The 19,622-nt window shown below is 35.9% G+C and overlaps 1 protein-coding gene across 2 annotated transcripts in view; it reads right to left on the bottom strand.

Annotated features, from left to right (window-relative positions):
- The window catches only part of ints6 (integrator complex subunit 6), a 72,402-nt gene extending 57,869 nt beyond the window's left edge, over positions 1-14,533 (bottom strand). For both annotated transcript variants that reach the window (XR_007934750.1, XM_051926254.1), the window contains exons 1-4: positions 14,116-14,533; positions 13,905-13,982; positions 12,795-12,944; positions 67-156 (exon numbers count right to left, since the gene is read on the bottom strand). Coding sequence is in view for 1 of the 2 variants with exons in the window: in XM_051926254.1 (XP_051782214.1) it covers positions 67-156; positions 12,795-12,944; positions 13,905-13,982; positions 14,116-14,226 (429 nt within the window). In the remaining variant the exon portion in view is untranslated. The remainder of the gene's footprint in view (positions 1-66; positions 157-12,794; positions 12,945-13,904; positions 13,983-14,115) is intronic.
- Between the last annotated feature and the right edge of the window lie 5,089 nt (positions 14,534-19,622).

Here is a 19,622-nt window from a genome sequence, read left to right as displayed (position 1 = left end):
CTTTATTGTACAGAATTGTACCATGTATGTATTCAAGGAGTATACCAATGTATTAAAGATGCTTACCTCATCCTGAACTCCACTGGTACTTGCGAGTTTATTCCCATCTGTGATTGTAACAATAATTGCAGGCTCGAGAAAGAAAGGATTTCGACCCTTGATAATGGGGAAAAAAAAGTGTTAAGTGACAGCTAAAAAAATCAACAAGTCAATTTGAGGATAACAAACTATTACAAGCTTATGTAAATAATTTGTAATGTAAACAATACACCATCTGTCACTGCAAAGGTGCCAACAACAAACAAATAATGTATGTGCAAAACAAGGTCAAACTGCTCAAACTCCTACCTCCTTTGGCATATAAAGTTACATTTTTTTTCCAGTCTAAATATTGACTGAATTTAAAGTGTGGGGGTGGCTATTTAGCTACATTTTCAAAATACGTGGCATGTTTCAATTTAAGCGCCTTTTCACTGCAGTTTAGTGAAAGTTGCTTGCTGTACGCTGACAATGGACCATCTGTCTGATGGTCCATTGTGGCCAATGAAATCCCCAGAATAAGTCATTGACAAGTGAGGGAAGGGAAAGCTGACTAAAGGATGAAATGATCATTGAAATCCACAGATTCAACCGCCTACAACGAGAGGTTCTTGCACATGCGCATGAAACAAAGCACATTCCTAATCAAATTTATGACCATGAAGTTTAATAAATATACCGGCAAATACACGTTTACATGTAAATTATGTACAGAGCCTTGTGTGGTGAAAATCAAAATTAAAACTAGATTTTTTTTCTCTAATTTTTGCTTAGTTTACAGATATTTTTTCATTTTAGGTTAAGTTAACAAAATGAATATTTTTTCATTAACAAATATTTAAAATTAGTTTTTTTTAAGTGAAATGACAGTGATTTGAACAAAAACATACACTACAACATCCACAAAAGTCCATAAACATACAACCTCATATGAAGTATGATTGAACTTTTAATCTATTTGGAGGTTATAAAGTCCAGTCCTGATTACCATGGAGGTTTCACATTGTATCCAGGGCAAGGTGGATTTTTTCTAGGCATTCACCTTACCTCCTCTATCCTAAAGATCTGCAAATTAGATTAATTTACATATCTCTAAACTGGCTCCTGATAAGAGAGTAGGTGTATTCTACAATAGACATATACCTGGCATGAAGAAAACCACATAAAGAACAGAAAGAAGAAAGAAAAACTTTAACAGTAACTGGACTGGAGTTCAATCTTAGGACTTTAATGTTGTGAGGTTGAAACACTTTCTTTTGCTTCAAAAACACCCTGCACAGCAGAAAGGATGCATCTTACATTACAAACACACTATTCTACAGCCATCCTGAATTTCTGATTATTTGAAATGATGACTATTGTGTAAAGAAAATGTGTGTCATGGGTACTTAACACAACAATTGTAATCAATAAGTGTACTGTTAAATAAGGAAAGCTGGCATCTTTATAGGTTCTAGCAGCATTAAAACCTTTGATGGGACAGACAAAACTGTTTAAGAATCAGAGTGATCAAACCAAATGTTGTGGCAAATTATCAAGAACCCTGCATTATCACAACTCTGTGGGCAAATAAATAGATTATTTTCCAACAGGACACATTAACAACTTGCTTCTAAACTGTGCTATAATTGTTAAGTGGCCTGTTTTTGACAATCAAGATGTGTCCCCAAGGTCTTAGCTAGAATGACACAAATAACAAGTGAACGTGTGGAGCAATAAGAAGGCCTCATGTTATTGGTTGTCAGAAAAAAAGGCAAACATGCAATACTTGGAAATGTGAAACTGTGCTGGAAAAGTCAACACAGTGTTGTGTACTGTATTTGACTTGTCCATCACACACCTACCTGCACATTACACTTTATACTTCTATTCTGTTTTTATACTTTATAGTGCCTTTGTTACTTATTATCTATTTGCTACTTATTATTTATGTTGGTTTGTTAACCATTGGCATTTGGTGTGGACAGCAAAGAAAGAATTTATTTGAACAGGGAAACGTGTTTCCTTACTGTGCACATGGCAATAAACTTTGAACGTGAACTAATTTGTTGTGTGATACCTAGTGCTGTAAACTGACATCATCTTGCAGAAAGATTAGCAATTGCAGCCATCAAGTCTGACATCCCCTCGGACTAGAAGTAATGTAATGTGCCACCAGCTTAAGTATAAAAGTTTTACATTTTTGCAAAATTCTTAGTAAATCAGCAAGTGATACACTTACATACAGTATATTATGGCAGGAACATAGTGACCAATCAAATGTTTCATATGATTTGACATACAAATTGTCACAGAAGATCTCAACATATCAAATGTCATGTTCTGTCATATTATGTCAACCTATCTGTCACGTTATAGTTACAGCTAAGATACTCTTATTTGTAATATAGATGTGCTGATGGTTTGCAATAACAGCAATGCCACTTAGTGGTCAGTCTACATTATGACTGCACCTCATACATGTACTTCTTTGATCATACTATTTTAAATTATTTTATGTTATATTTTAACTGTACTGTATTATTAAATGTGTACAGCGCTCCCAGCTTGAAAAGTTGTGTATGATATAGAAATGCATTGAATTAACTTACTGCATATGCACACAGTATACATTAGGTCTAAATTGTGTGTGTGTATATATATTATGTTTCTAGAATATGCTTGAATTTCATCTGTCGATACAAATCCCTTACAGTACAATACAACTATCATGTCTTCTTTCAAAGGGATATTTACCTAAATTTTTAAGCTTACAAAAAACTTCCAAGGCACTCTTTGCCTGCTGCATTTAAAAAAAACATACGATTTTAAAAATACATTGTATATCCTATTAAATGTTCATTTATGAAGTGATTTTATGTGGCTTAATGACTATTTGTAGTAGATGATAGATGTGCCAGATGGATACTGCTTTAAGTTTACAATAATTGGACTCAAGAGACTTGAGTTTACCTCTCATCTTGCATGCACTCTCTGGAGGAGCAAATATAGCTGACACCAGTCGCTTGTAACTAAACAAAACAACCTTGATCAAGGCACACTACAGCTCTGAACCTAATACCCCATGGGGAATCATCTATAAATGTATTTTCATAAATATGAAGCCAAGTTTAAATACAGTAAATAATTAAATGCGTTCCTGACTATTTAAATTAATTTAACACAATTTATTATTTTGATTTGTTTCACAAAAATCAGGTACATTCTTATCATAAAAACTACATATACAAACCTTTTCAAGCTTATAATTAAGGCTTCTTTGAAATCATCGTCTATGTATATATATATAATTCTAACAGGAAATACATTACAAGCAAAGAATGAAATTATTATATTTGGAAATCTGACGAGCTCTTTGATCATTAAATTAAAGATAACAAGTGACACTGGTAACAAAGCCAAACAAACAGTTAGCTCCAAGCTGATAGGGCCTATGCAAAAAAGCATTTACGTACTCCCCAGTATAGTACTAGGATTATAAGCACTAAAAAATAAATTAACTTGTAACAAACAAAATAATCAATACCACTAACAAACAGTTAAATAAGAGGTAAATTGTAGTCTGCTTTTCCCACTAACAACAGATAAAGCATAACTGAAAAAGACAGCAGCTTGTCAAGATGTGTCTTTTGTAATTTTCTTCTTTAATGACTCAATTATTCCAGATAATTTACTTTACTATTTATTGGCAGAGTACTCAACAATTAATGGGTTGCTAAGTCAAGACAGAACGGTTACATTCTGCTTCATTTGCATTAAATCTCTGCATTTCCTTCAAGTGCTCAAAGTTATTGTGTGAATTAAATACGAAAAACAGACAAAATCAGTTTTCTGGTATTTTAGTGACAAATTTGATGCACACAGTACATTTGTAATTAATCAATTACACAGTCGCACCATCTTACAATGATGAGAACCTCCAGTTGTCTAGTGTTTCGTTGCTTAGCATTGCCATCTGATAGCTTCAGGAGAATGAATTTCAATTCTACTAACTGTCTACATGGGGTTTACGTTTTTACTCACATCCCAAACATTAAAAATTGGACGTGAGTTTCAGTAAGATTTGCGCCCTATGAACCAACTTACCCAAACTATTCTATAACATTTCAGTAATTATTAACCACTCTGATGCTGATCTTTCTGATCATAAAATAGGTCCTCATGATAGCAATTGACTAGAAGAATTCATAAGTAATTGCAGAATTGTGGTATTTGAGGGTTCCTCTACAGTGCCCCTTTCTCTTGCATGATTTGACTCAAAAACAGCACATCATCATCTCATAACAGGCTTAATTTTCAAGTGTGTTATTTTTCTGTCTAGCCATTTTAGCAAAAGACCATACTCAAGAAGTTGTGACACACAGACAGACACACACCCACCATCAAGATATCGATGTTTTCAATATCAGGGGACCCTAAAACGTTGAGATCTGTCAAAAACCAGACATCGAAATTTTTGACAAATCTAAAACTTTCTCTCCTCCCCCATAGACAATAGGTTATGGTGGAGGGTGCAAAGCAATATACTAGAACAATTGGACTTTACACTAGCCCAGTATGACTAAGTGCAGGTATATGTACAGTATGTATATGTCCTGCGATATAGTGTTTCAACCTCAGTACTTAGTTCTTTCATTGTGACTGCTGCAGGTGGGATAGGCTCCTCCTCAATAACCCTATCATTGGATTGTGTGATTAAACAACTGATGGATGAATTATAAGACCTACAGATTATCTTGTATTCAAGCAAGTATATGCTTCAATAGAGAGGACATCAAAATAAACATTAGTATGGTAGCATATATTGTATGTGAAAAAAGAAAAGCAATTTAAGGAGGTACTGTATATAATAAATATGTAGAATGTGTACAGCTCAGATCTTTGAAAAGGCTAACAAATGGAGAAATAATTAAAATACAGTGTTTACATCTAAAACCAATTTAAACTTCAAAGATCCAGAGTTTATTAGGATAATTCCTGGAATTTACTGCAAAGAAATGTTGTACGTCCAACACAGACTGGACCTGAGGTTAATTTTAAGCTGAAAGAAGACATGAGCTATTGGTCATGACTCATGAACCAGAAACACACATGGCATTCTTATTGGAGTTCAAATGCTACTTCTGTAATAAAGCAGCTTACATTATAAGATACAACAAAGATATCAGCTTCCGTTAAGTGTCATTACCAGCTAGGTAAATGACACTGATTTACAGTGAAGCAACATTATGCACAATAGATAAAACATCTGGGAAATGATCTGGCGGCTGAGTGCCTCAGGGCATTCTCGACAAACAGAAGAACTGTAACGTTTGCTGTAAATCTAAGGAAAAATCTGAATTAATTGCATGTATAATATTTACTTTCAGTTTCATATGTACTTTACATCATCCCATCTTTGAAATATCTCTACCCTCCACTATATTGTGCATGTTGGGTTGGTTGGACATTCTAATATACTAACAAATATTTTAAATAGTCATCCATAAATTATATATTATAAAAGTCTTCTTAAATTTTATATTTTATATAAGACTATAATTATCAATCAGATCTGGATACACTCTTGCTAACAGTAGACAGAGGGCCCAATTTTTTTAACAGTGTCCGTTACTGCTACTATTCACTAAATGGCTATCGTTGTGACAGCAACATTTTGGCTACAGATCCTTGCAGGTGCCTACTCTACTAAAAAACATGGTCCATTCAGACTCAATATTCCTGGCCTTTCCTGAGACGCACGAGATGTTCTGCTGGAGAGGACAGCTGAACTCATCCTGAATGGTGGCAATGAATAATTTCTCCCTGCATACCCTTACAATCCATTTGGGTCTTCCAGATATGTCCAGCACTCACTCTATCAATCTCAGCCATCTCACCACCATGTTGTGATAAGATGATAGATCAGCATCCCTCTTTATCCAAGAGTACAGAACATATGGCCACAGATCAGATGACACAACTCTGCCACGGGGTAAACTGGTAACAGGTACACTTGCAAATAATGTAAGTACAGAGTCAGAAGAAGGTATCTTTTGAAGCACTCACTCCAAAGTCTTTTAGAAACACCAAATACTCAGACCGACTGTTGTTGATGTGTATGTGCCAAACAAGTAAAGTTTTCCTTACTGTAAATCAAAGTTGCACTAAGGAAAATCTATTATTCAGTGAAGTAAAACTACAACTGTATGACATCTAATCAAGAGTTTATAAGTATCCCTCACATGCCTGGTGTGCTTTGTCAAGGTGGCAAATCCTGAGTAGGGGGTTTGGGGGGGAAACAACTCTTGAACAAGAAATCTATTTAAGTGTCAATGCTAAACATATTTATTACAATATTTGTAAAAAATGTATTTATAGTGATGAGAAGAACAATCACCAATGAAGTTGTTTTGAGAAAGCATGGACGTTAGGGGACATGTTGAGAGTAGAAGGAGGTATGATAGAGAGGACAGGGAAGATCAAGAGGTGTATGGAAGAAATTCTAGGTGCAGGAACCTACTGTGACTTCTAAAGGTGCCTCTCTGCCTCTGAAAGGGGGACTTTATGAAACCTGTGCGATAAACAGTACTTCTATGGAAATGAGATGTGTCTGATGAAGACATTACGTGAAGCAAAGGTGGAAAGAAAAGTGATAGGAGGGCTCAGGTGCATATGTAAAGTGTCAAGAGAGTGAGAGGAATATGAATGCCGAGTTAAAAGATAGACTTAGTGTGTTGGCAATAGTTGTTGTGCGGAGGACAAACACACTATGGTGGTGTGGATTGAAAGGCAGGTGACAAGTGACTGAAGATGTGCACCTGGTTGGAGGTGTAGTGGATGTGGCCCTCAAGGATGGCAAAGATGACGTGGCTGGAGATGGCCTCAGATGATTTAAAAAGAAACTGTATTAATTCAGAACAATCAATAAACTTTGCAAGCTGAAATGTTAAAGGTCTCAATTACAATCTTTAGGCATAACATAGTATTTTTACAGGAGACTCACCTATCAGTCTTGTCAGAAAATAGATCAGGTTGGTTGAATTTTTCTTATTAATCTAACCCACATATTTAAAAAATCCATAGACTACTAGAATTCTCTTACAATAACTGTTAAAATCCTTTCTTGCCATTCATACTGATGCATTGTATGATTTAAACAACTTTCTCTTTACTAAACATTAATACTGCTATAGTATTAACGGGCCTTAACTGAAGAAATTAAAAACAGATCATTCATAAAAGCTATAGACACAAACAGAATGCCAACTTTCATCACCAAATTTTATATAACAAATTTTCATTGCATCTAAACTTTTAAACATTTTTGTATACTATTTTGAACATTTCAGTCTACATTTGACATTGTACAGGATTAGTGTTTGTAAAATGTGTTCATACTGCTAAGTGTTAATTCAAGAACTTATACAGCTATTATAATTCTTTAGTCAAGTACACCTTTTGATACAGGTGTATCATACCATAAGGCACTAACTTTACAGTAGTGCTTTTATAATGAAGTTAATCTTAGTTATCAAATTGTTTGTAGTATGTTTATAAATATGGTCACAGTAAACATTCAGTCCTGTCACATACCATACATAGAAACTTATAAAGATCAGTTCTAATGTGGATATTTTATCTGCATAATGATTATCATCATCAAACGATTTCATAGGTCCAGAAGATTAACATTTGCATTTGTATGTCGAAAGGAAACATAACTTTGCAGCTCTAGAGTTTTAGTCTTTAAATCCCAGCCAAGTCACTATTTGTGTTGAATATTCATATTTTCTGTGGCATCCTGAGCTTTTCTCTAAGCACAGCACTCCAATATTTTTCCCACATCCCAAATATATGAATGTCATATAAAATGTAACTTTAAAATTGGCTCCGCACAAGTTGAGTGTAATTATGATGACAAGTACGGTTTGCAATGGACTAATGTCTTCTCCAGAATTATTTATGCTCTTCCAACCAGTGTTGCTAGAATAGGCTACAGCTTTTACATACCTAAATTAGATTAGGAAATGGATATATGTACAGATATCTGTGCTGATGAAAAATAGTTCTAAATATTTATGAAACATTTACAACTTGAGAAAATTTACATTATATTTAGTAGGAAGAAATTCTATAGTTGAAAATGTTGAAAACTGTGGGCATAAACATTTAATAAATCTGTAGGAAATTAGAAGGATGTTTTTGACTTGGGTCTATTACATTAAACTCCTAGTTTTCAATCTATTGCTTATAACCATAACAAATTAATCAACAAAACATTTACTGTTGTAATGATCTACTTTCAAAATGTTAAAATTTCCACCCTACAGCTGACCTAATACTTGTAAGGGCAAGATGACACCTCAAATTATTTTATATCTACTGTTGGTACAAAATCATATAGTTTCATAAGTGGAGTCTAAGTCACACACAATTCACAGAAACCCATTCAACATTAAAAGTCATGTAACATAACCTTGCAAATATAACCCATTCCATTCAGTAGCTGTATTACTCCTTGAGAATTATTTTCTAATGTATTACATCAGTAATTTAGTCACATTCTTTCTTATTTACATTTAGGAAATGTAGGAAATAACTATATGTATTTACAGTATATACAACTTTCAAAGCAAATGAGTCATCTGAAGAGACAAAAACAAAAGGTGCTACTTTGTCCAACTTCCTGAGAGTATGAAATGCATTAGCTAAAGAGAATATGGTAAATAATTTTTGTGCAAACAACCCCTGCCATTTTCAAACCAATTTTAAATGTTAAGGTAGTGCTGAGTGTTTAGCATCACTGCTGCACAGATCCAGGGTTCTATTTTCAAATTCCATGCCCAGTCATTGTCCGTGTGAAGTTTGTATGTCGTCAGTGTCTATGTGTGTTTTCTTTTTTCGCACTTTGGTCATCCTTCCACATCCCCAAAGATGTGCTGGTTAAATTATTAAAACAAATTTGTCACCGGGTTGGAATGTGCATGAGCAGTCTAAGCAATGGACTGGCACCCTTATCCAATCAACATATACAAAAAAGTGTTGTAATGGGCTAATACCTCAAAAAAGTTGAGATTTGCCTTTACTTCTTTTATGGATATTCAGTCAATTTTATTATTAAATAAATAAATTTTACTTTAGACCTATAAATATCTGAATGGTTTAGTTGCAATGGACCGACACCCTGTCCAGGGTTTGTTCTTGCTTTGACCCTATGCTAGCTGGGATAGGCTCCAGCACCCCCTGCAGCCCTGTTCATAACTAAGCATGTTAGACGATGATTGACTATTAACTGTCTTTAATCTGCATCTCCATGTTCTTGTTGAATAATCTCTATATATAATCTTCATTTGGATCTTGATCTTTGTTTGTCCGCGAATGAATTAGAAGAAGAAACACTAGATGGCTGTAGAGAGACAGCTAAAACATAGGATACTACTGAAGACTGTAATACTCCAGTCACACCTCAAAACAGACATTCAAACTAAACAAATTGTTGTGCTTTAAATTAACTAATCCATATTACTAACCGAGAATGGTAAACCGGATGGCATGGACGCAGGGACACGGCAATGGGACCATGAGACGTACTGCGCAGGCGCGTACAGCACGCATCTCATAAACCGCACGCGAAGTTGTATCCACCGCGCACAAAGGAGTCACGGCCCAAAAACGAAAGAGCTCAACTGACGTGAATGAGAAATGAAGTGACAACGTGCCCATGGCTAACGACTACCGACAGCCACACAAAAAAGAAGACTCTGCGCTGCAGCCCAGATTCAAACGAAAGAGGCTACGGAGGGTCCATAAAGTACGGAAGGTGCAGAAGTCAGTGCCATATTGTGAGTGGCACTACTGCGGAGTGAAGGCACAGGCGTCACCGCCATATTGTGAGTGGCACTACTGTGGAGTGAAGTTAGGAATAATGTGCTGCTTGGGTCGACTAATGTATTTCAGGATACCCAACGCCGGGGGTAGGCGAGCAAAGCGAGCAGGGGGCGGAGCCCCCTTGTCTTTATATATAATCTTCATTTGGATCTTAATCTTTGTTTGTCCACGAATTCCACACATGAGTAGACCACCTTCCAGTTTAGTACGTTGTTGTTACTCACGGATGTCAACAACTTGCCGGAATAACGAAAGGGGTGGTGGACAGTGTTACGCTGGTTAGCTCCTGAGGCCTGGTTAGAGAATGAGATTGCCGAAGATAAAAGGTACGTGCCTACGTAACATATGAATGAAAGAAAGACAGTGGGTAAAATGAATGACAACGTAACAGCACATTCCGGAAATTATTATTGTTACGTTGTAGCCGGCGAGTGCTGCGCGTCTCACAGTTGTACCGTGGCTTGCTCACATGTCAGTGAAGTGATCCCTATTTATACTTTAAAGAGCCTGGATACCTATGTGTCCCCCTTTTATAACCATTGCTCCGTGTATATTGCCTTACTCTTTGGATTGCCACAAAGCAACCTGCGAGATTGGAGAAAGAGATTGGTTGAGAAGAGATTGTGAGAGGAAACGACAGTGTCGTGAAAACAAGACGGACTGAACGGAGAGAAGCAGAAATGCTCCTACACCACCACATAATTACTATTCGGACAGTGATTCCGAGTAGGCCGTTCCTATCGAATCAATGTCCAAGGGTTTTCTTTTGTAATTTTGTTTCTCTTATAAAAAATCATAATGCTGTGCGACGAAGGGCCCAGTTCACGACTGGCAGCCGTGTTTAAACAGGGAGCCCTTCACAGACAACTTTAACACGCGCAACGTAGTTGGGCGCACATGGCTAGTTTATTATAACATTCAGTGTCTATTCCACTAGCTGTCTTCATAATTTTGAGCACTTCCGTTAGGTCACCCCTGCTTAAACTGAAAATATTTAATTCCTCGAGTAAGTGTTTCCTGAAGTTTCTCTCAGGCTGTTATGTCCTTTTACAATACAATGACCAAAACTTCACACATTTTAGACAAGACCTATCAACTGCATTATAAGTCTAAGAAAAATCTTTGCTCACTTGTACTCTGCAAAGCATGCTATGTAACCAAATATCCTACTGGGTTTCTGTACATTATCCTGGTTATGTACAGTGGTGAATACATTTTCACACCTAAATCTTTCTCATATGGTGTATTTTCAAGTTTCAAAACCACAGAGTAATCATATTTGTTATTGTATTCTGTATGCAAAACTGATTTAGCTAATATTAGACCTAATAATCCACCTAATTTAGAGGTAAACCAGATTGTTCGTTACATTGTATTTATTGATGTAAATTAAAAACATTAGTTGTCCCACATCTAATCCACAAATACTAAATTTACCTTTGTTACTTGAACTAATGTTGAAGAATATACTGAGATTTAATTCACCCATCATTTACCAAAACCACTTTTCATTTTCAATTATGAAACACTCATTTATCCACTTCACTACAAACATATTGTCCCACTTTTTTCAGACATAAGAGGATAACTGTCACATTAGGATCACTGTTCACCTAAAAGGAATAAAATGTGTACTTTCTGATACTTCCATCAAGTATTCTAGTGCCTTTTCTTTTCCATCTTGGTTTCTGCATGCAGAAAACAACTGTTCTCCTTCCAGGCAGCAATTCCACCATTTTGCCGAATTTTTAAAATCACTCTCTCATATTTCAAGAACACGTTGAAAAATGTTTCTATTTCTACAGTCTGTCCTACACATTTTTTTCTTACTTACTACTTCTTCTTGCCACAAACCGAACTACTCACAATGAATATTTTAAACATGACTTGCCCAAATTGTAATGCAACAGTTTTTCCCTTACTTTGTCTTAAACAGGGGCATCTGTGTAGTACTTTGGAATTTATCCTTATCGTTTTTATATTAGTATTTGTTTTAAAGGATATTTTATTTAAGACTGTCAATAGTTTACATAGACTATAATCTATGCTGCAATGGCTTACAGTGTAAAAGTTGAATTTAACAACATGCAGAAGCAGATCTCACCTTTCTATAGCTTTAACTTATCACTTGTTTGTTTGGAATTCAGTAGATCCACAAATATGACCATTAGTTCATCTGAGAAAATTCAATTTTTTACTCACTTAAACAACGCACTTCTTTCAATTTGCCAACTACCATATATACACATGTACATATAAGACTATGAGAAAATATATTGTTGTGATAGTGCATGTTTTTACCATTTCTGGATTGTCCAACTATGGTGAAATCAGGAAGCTGGAACATTAGCCTGCAAACATACTCTTTTCGGACTAGGAAATCAGAACACTTTTATATATTTAGTTTACAAAATGGATGGAAAAGAAGACCTCAGAAAATTGTGGATTATAGCAGAAAGGGGTCTGATTTTAAGAAACAAATTTAGTCTACAGTTGCTCTTAAGACTTTAAAATTTCCTGAAAAATGAAATCCAAAATGTTACAGCTATCAAAAGTACAAGAATATAACTTGAGTAATGAGTTGTATATACTATATGGTTAAATAATATTAAAATGTGTATCCTGTGGGCATATAATGCTAATTCACCTTACAAAGAATGCCAGAAGAATGAAATGTATATAATTTATCATTATAGATTTACAAAGCCAAATTTTATGTTTAATGAAATGTTTTGTGTTGGTCTTGCTTGTTTGAACAGATTTGAAAATTAAATACAAATATACAGTTGATGGATTATGTATGTTGGGGAGGGAAATGCTTGTAAAAACTGTAGGCTTTGAAGGGACTTGTCAGAAAATGCTTGACCTCACTGTGTATGACCTACCTGGCCATAGTTGTCTATTCCAGAAACTAATCTATTTAGATTTAATAAATCAAAAGCTGTCCTGAGAGATTGACCAATAGTTGTGAGTCCCACAGCCTGGAGGTTTTTCAGTTCATTCATGAATGTTGCATGGTTTTCCTTCCATCCAGCCTGAAAATAAAATAAAAGTTTGTTACAATGTCAAATGTAAATAAAAAAGGACACTGAAAAGTAAAATGATACATTTTTGTGACTTGATGTCAAAAATTACGATTTTAAAGCACAATTTCACAGGTTCAGTACCCACCACTGACTTCCTGTGTATGGCTGTGACAACTTTTAACACGTGCAATACTTGTTTAAATCTTAAGAGATGACTCGAGCTTTTTGGGGAACTCCACTTTCCTATCATATCCCAAACTGTTTATACAGTATTAAGATTAAGTTAACTGCCAAGCTAAACCGGTCCATTGTGGATAACATGGATTGTGGCATCTAACAGGGAGCTGATTCCTACATTTTGTCCAATGCTGTTGGGACAGGCTTCTACATCATGAATACCATTTAACAGAAAAGTCAGGAAATGGATGGTGAACAGGTAAATTGGAAAAATATCCGATCATTCACTTCTTGAACCCGTTATATCCACCACAGGGCTGCAGGAAGATGCTTACCTTGAAAGCATGCCAGTCCACAGACAATTTACCTGGTATGATGGAATATATGTGTGTGTGTTAAATTGGCATATGCAAAAAAGTGCCGTATGCATGAAGAAAACAATGTTACAGTAGTTGCCATGAAAATCCTGATATAAAGAATTGGTCTTCAATGCAATGATTTTACGTAAAACCTGTACGTCTTATTACACACACAGAATTGGGTGCCTTATAGTGTCTGCTCCTTTAACAGTCTTCCCCTTTAATGCAAAGTAAGCAGCTCACTGGCTTTGACATTTCCGTCTGTATAAATACCACCCATAGTTCAGTGCGGTGCAGTTTAACAAAATGTCGGCCATATTTATTTACCGCTTGGTGGTGTGCTGGTCGTTGCCAAATTAAGAAGCGTAATCGCGCCAGATCCCGATTATAAAATGTGCGATTAAAATAAGATCCGATCAGTAATCACGATTACCTTGATGCCGTAAGGCGGATCCTCAAACGTGACGAGCATGTACCTGTCTCCTCTACTGGCTGGATCCCTGGATCTGAGCTGTTGGAAACAAATAAACAAAATAAGACAGCTATGTTACACTTAGAAACATTTGCGAAACAATGAAAGGTTCGGTTCTTCGTGTAGGCTGATCGGACTGGATTCGCCTTTGTGCCGACATCCTTTACTGTACCTTCATAAAAGTCTCAACAGCGCCTTTAGCTATGTCCAGATAGGTAGTGCCCAGATAGGTGCGCTGATTCATAGAGGCGGACGTGTCTATCAAGAAAAGTAAAATGGGCATTGTGGTGGTAGTGAAACGTACTGCATGGACAAAAGGAGAAAAAGAAGCAATAAAGCCCACAGACAGACAAACTTGTCTTTTGTTCGCCCCCTGCTGCTTCAGGAATCATGCAGGTTACACTTTTTAATTGGAGAAAAAAGTGAATATAGATGCCCCAAATCCCTCTCTCTAAAAAGAAAACGCTGAACCCCTGGGGGGTGTTGGTTTATAAAGGGTTTGTTATTGTTGTTTGCAGCTGCTTTACAAAACTTTCCTGGATTATCTGACGTACTTTCCCCCTCTATCTCTACCTCTCCCTGTACTGAAGGCTTGGTGCCTCACTCAGTGCTTTTAATCCCAGTTCGAGTTTTCGCACCGCCTTTGCTGGCCCGTGGGGATATCATGTGACGTAAATCTCTTAACTCTATTGGCCACCGTGATTTGTCTTCATTAACATACCTAAATAAGGCCTCTCCTCTGAGCTGTGAAGTGTTCAGATGGGTCTGACTGAAAAAGGCGCGCACGCGCTGCTATAAAGGGCGAAGGGGTGGGGGCGGTTGTAAACGGATAACTTTTTTGTTTGCTGGCATTCTTTGAATGTTTTGTGCAAGCCTTAAAACCGTTAAAATACACAAAACCAAATTCTTCCGATAACGACATGAGCTTTCAAAGGGGAGGAAACAAACAATGCGCTGAAACAGACTGGGTAAACAGCCACCTGCGATCGAGTAGGCCCTCGCACCTTCAGCCGCGGACTAGACATTCAACATCTGTAACCTGAGCAGACAGCATCGATGTCACAAGGCAGCAGAGCGAGAGTCAACAACAATTTTTCGAGAGTGGCTCATAAACCAGTGGTAATGGCGTGTGAAGTACAGTAATTGAACTTAACACTATAGCGTTTTTGTGTTAGTTTTTTTTTTAGACGCGTCAACTTTGTTATCCGGTAAATCATGTATTTCTGAAGCTAACACCAAAGACTGAACGGTTTCATCCGGCACGTTACCTGCAATGGACTGGCGCCATGTCCAGGAATTGATTGTGCCTTTTGGTCTATGCTTGCTGGGAAAGACCCCAGCTTCCTACCGCCTTGTTCAAGATTCAGCTGTCGAAAAAATGATATGGCATGTTACCAAACATTCAAAAAACATGCACATTGAGAATTTAATTTCACCATTTCATTAAGTGCCAAGTGCGGAGAAAACACAGTGAGCATCCATTTCCCCAGTTTCCCTTTTGTTCATCATGAAAGTACATTGATTAAACCGGGAGTATCACAAAATAAAAAAATCCCATCCCGATTAGATCCCAGACATCGTTGTATTAACTAGCGCCCATGATAGTGAACCAGTTCACTTTTACGTGAACCTCCTCAAACTGTTCTAAGGTAACGCTGTCAGACCCACTTAATCGTATTCATGGTTACAGTGGGCCAGAATCTATCCTGCTTTTCCTAGGTGCGAGGCCACTTCTGGGCTCACTCACGCTTACACATGCACGGGTTTCAGCTTCAGGCTGCCAATTAAATTAACCAATATATGTTTGGGGATTTGGGAGGAAAACTATACAGACACGGAGAAGGTGGCAACTTCAAACAGACAGCGACTGGGAGTGAGAAAATGTTTTATTTGAGAGGTGACCTTGCTACCCACTGTGCTGCCTCTAAATTATTGTTTATCACTCAAATAGTTGTCAGTTTAGCAGGAAAATATTGTTTTAAATGGACTGATTTCAGAATGATAAGTTTGATTTGGGAATTATAGACTGCCACAAGCTAGGTAAGTGTCAGTGGGACTTGGAGGACTATTAAGAGTCAATTGATCTGTACTAAATGTCAAATGCACTCATTGACAGCTGCAAGTATATGGAGCATGCTACAGCCCAGGGACCGGGGGTGAATCTGGATTGGTGCTGCCTTTTATTTAATTCAAGCAGAAAGTTAACATGCTTTAAATTAAGTACTGCTTCCCTGGTGCCATTTTTTACTTCTGATTTATTCATTAAAAGGCAGCCATCATAGAAAAGAAAACATCGATTAGAAAGGACTGATGCAATGTCTAGGATTGTTTCTTTTTATGTGCCCAATGCAGCTGGGATAAGCTTTGGTCGTCTGCAACCCTGACGTGGATTAAGTGAAGGGAATATTCTGTTATAAAAATGTATGGATGTATGAACGCCAAAGGGGCAGCATTAAAATGTAATGGTTAGCGCTGCTCCCTCACAACACCAAGAGACTGTCTTCAAATCCTGGCACAACTACAGTGCATTTGGAATTTGCACATTCATCACATTTTTTTAACGTGGATTTCTCCTGGTAGTCCAGTCTTCCTTCCTTTATTACAAAAGCACTGAGGTTAAGTTAGTTGGTTAGTCTGGGTTGGTCCCGTATGAATGTCTGAGTGTACATATGTGATAGACTTTGCCTGGGGGTAGTCAATACACACTTTAATTGCCAACATGAAGTGGTTTTAACAAGATCTAGGAAATGGATGAAGGGATGGGAGGAGAACAAAATTCAGACGAGGTACTAATTTACTCCAGTATATAAAAAAAAACTTGAAATTTCTAAGAAACTTAAAATACACATTGGATGAACCTTCTTTTTAGCAGCATGAACAAGGAGCCTATTAAATGACAGATTACCTTTACTGCCACAATTTGGGTCTAACTAAGGGATACTGCATTTTTAAATAAAAAATCTTCATCCTTGATGACTTTTCAGGGACAGAATTGGCTAACATACTGTATGTTTAAATGCTATGAACGTGTATCACTAAGGTGCCTAGTCAAGCTCTGTTAAGAACTAGGTCACATTGATATAATCTCGAGCAAGACTGTTCATTTTCTGAGAGCAATGCTAATTTTTTTGTTTGTTCATGATTATGTAATGCGGTTTATTAATGTTTCAAGCATTATGCTATGCACGATTGCTATGCAGAATTTGTTGGATGTTCTAGGAAAATGCATTAATTCAAATATCCCATCAGTCTATTTCAAAACATTATTTATCAATGTATTTATAAAAATGTGAGTGTTAAGTATGATATCTAAAGCTTTTAAGGTTTATTAGATCATTTAGTAATATTTTTTGCTAAATCAAGGTAAAGTCACATGTTTTTATTTGCAACTTCGTGGTCTCATGTTTTAATTAAATTTGATTAAAACATGTTCAGCTATTAAGAGCTATACTTGTGAAAGTACAGTGGAACTATGGATATTCATATATTGCCTTTTGTCCTTTTTCTATATGTTAAACTCTGTTTCCTTTCTAAATTCTGAACATTACATAAAAAGCAATTAATAGTCTGAAGCAAGGAATTGGTTGCATAAGTGTCTCAAATCCATTCTAGTAGAAATGGCTCTTGTCTCTTGGATTAATTTTTCTTACCAATTAAACTTTTTTGTTTTTAAGATTAATATAAGATTATATGGCTGTGAAGTGCAAACTACAAAACAGTAAAAATTTACCAGTAGTTGTTTACTTTTTTAAAAGGCTTTTATGCTTAATTTATTTATTAACAGGTCCACATAACCTTTTAATAATTTGATAGGCAGTGTAAATAATTAAATATTTCAGCACACTAGTAATTTCTTTGAATAGAAGTATCTCTAATCAGCTTTATTAAAACATATACAGTATTTTGATCACTGTATATGACCATGAGAAAATCAAGAAAGAAGCTGTGGGTTTGAGATTGAAAACATATATAATGTGGTCTTCAGATTTACAACCAAAAAATATGTCAGTCTTATATACTGTAACATTTCAGCAATAATATTATGACAAAATATTTTACAAGGGAGTTCATTAAGTGTGTGTAACAGTAGTTTCTACATATAATAGTAATCACCACATAAACCTATATTTTCCAGTGTATCCATACAGTTCTCATTACCTTCATTTAGTGCTGCAATACTCGTGATTCTAAACTGAAATTTGATGACAAGCACACACTGTATGAGTAGATTTCTCAGGGTTAAATTATGAGAACTATGTTTTCTAATTAAATACTTTTAGATCAGTAAGGTACAAATGTTTATGCCAAATATTAGTATTGTTTAGAATAAACTCATATTATTAAATTGCTTTAGGTTTCACTATATCATAAAGTGATATAGTACTTAAACTTACAAATGTTATTTGGAATCCTGTTAAGTGAAGCATTGGTGACTATCTGAAAAAGCAATAGTCATGATTAATTCAACTGCTTTTCTTTGATCATACAAACTTCGGATTGTTTGGAATTAGGATAATAAAATTTTCCTGACAAGGTGGCTGTTTGCTAGCTATAAAACTGGTCATTTTGACAAATATTAAAATAGCATAAAATCCAGCTTTACTGTATTGACCCATTCATCAATTGCATGTATCTGGCGTATGTTCAGGCATGAGAAGTAGGTGAAATACAGGACTGTTTATCTCATTTTGTTTATATGAATGACCTCTAGTGGCTAGACAGTGATTTCTTTCTGAGATATATTTATTAGATACAACTGTTATTGAAGTGTTGTTCCTGAAACAAGTCAACTGGCAATAGATAACAGAAGACTATACTATGAAATCTGTAAAAAGAAATTTGTTCAGCATGTATAACGCTGTGCAAAAATATTTAGTAAATAAGACATTGCAGGAGAAATCCTGTACTACTTTTTAAAACTCTACAGCAACTGTTGGATTAATTTCTGTTATCTTTCAGGTCACTGTTCATTTCGCTTTATTCCTACATCTCAATCAGGAAAGCAGTGTAATAATTTACCACAGAATTGCTTCAACATCTGAAATGTTTTGAAAACACTGATAAATGTTGTGTGTTGCATCTTACTGTATACAGCTTTTTTTTAACAATTTCACATATTTTTGTCGACATCCAGCCAGTTTTGTCTTCCATTTTCTGTAATATATTTAGCTGTACTTACTCCAAGTGATGAAAGGAAATTAATTAAAAAAATAAACTTTTGTGATTTTGCTTTATTGTTAACCCTGATTAAATAATGAGATATGGAGGTTATTTATTTTCATACAAGTTAATATCTAATATAGCAACAAAAGGCAGCAGACATCTTGCACTCACACATTGGCCTTTAACAGTCTCAAAAATAACAAGTCACAAAATGGTTCATTATCTCTTAATCTGTGAAAGAGAATTAGGCCAACTTAATCTACATCCATAGCCCTTCACATATTTATGGAAGGGTAACATTGGGCTCTGTGAGTGTGAGGTTCAGCTTTTCAATTTTGTATTCATTTTACTGGATAGATATGGATTGTCATAGAGTGGGTGAAACAATAGCCCTGGACTATTACTGCCTTTCTTTTAATAAAGCAGAGGTGTGTGTCATGCACAGTGCATTACAAACATCTTCATCAAGATTTTACTCATCTCTCAAATCTGAAATGTACAGCATCATCAAACCAC

The sequence above is a fragment of the Erpetoichthys calabaricus genome, chromosome 4 (assembly GCF_900747795.2).
Source record: "Erpetoichthys calabaricus chromosome 4, fErpCal1.3, whole genome shotgun sequence".
In the NCBI taxonomy this organism is placed as follows: domain Eukaryota; kingdom Metazoa; phylum Chordata; class Cladistia; order Polypteriformes; family Polypteridae; genus Erpetoichthys; species Erpetoichthys calabaricus.
This window is presented reverse-complemented; position numbering and strand designations above follow the sequence as displayed.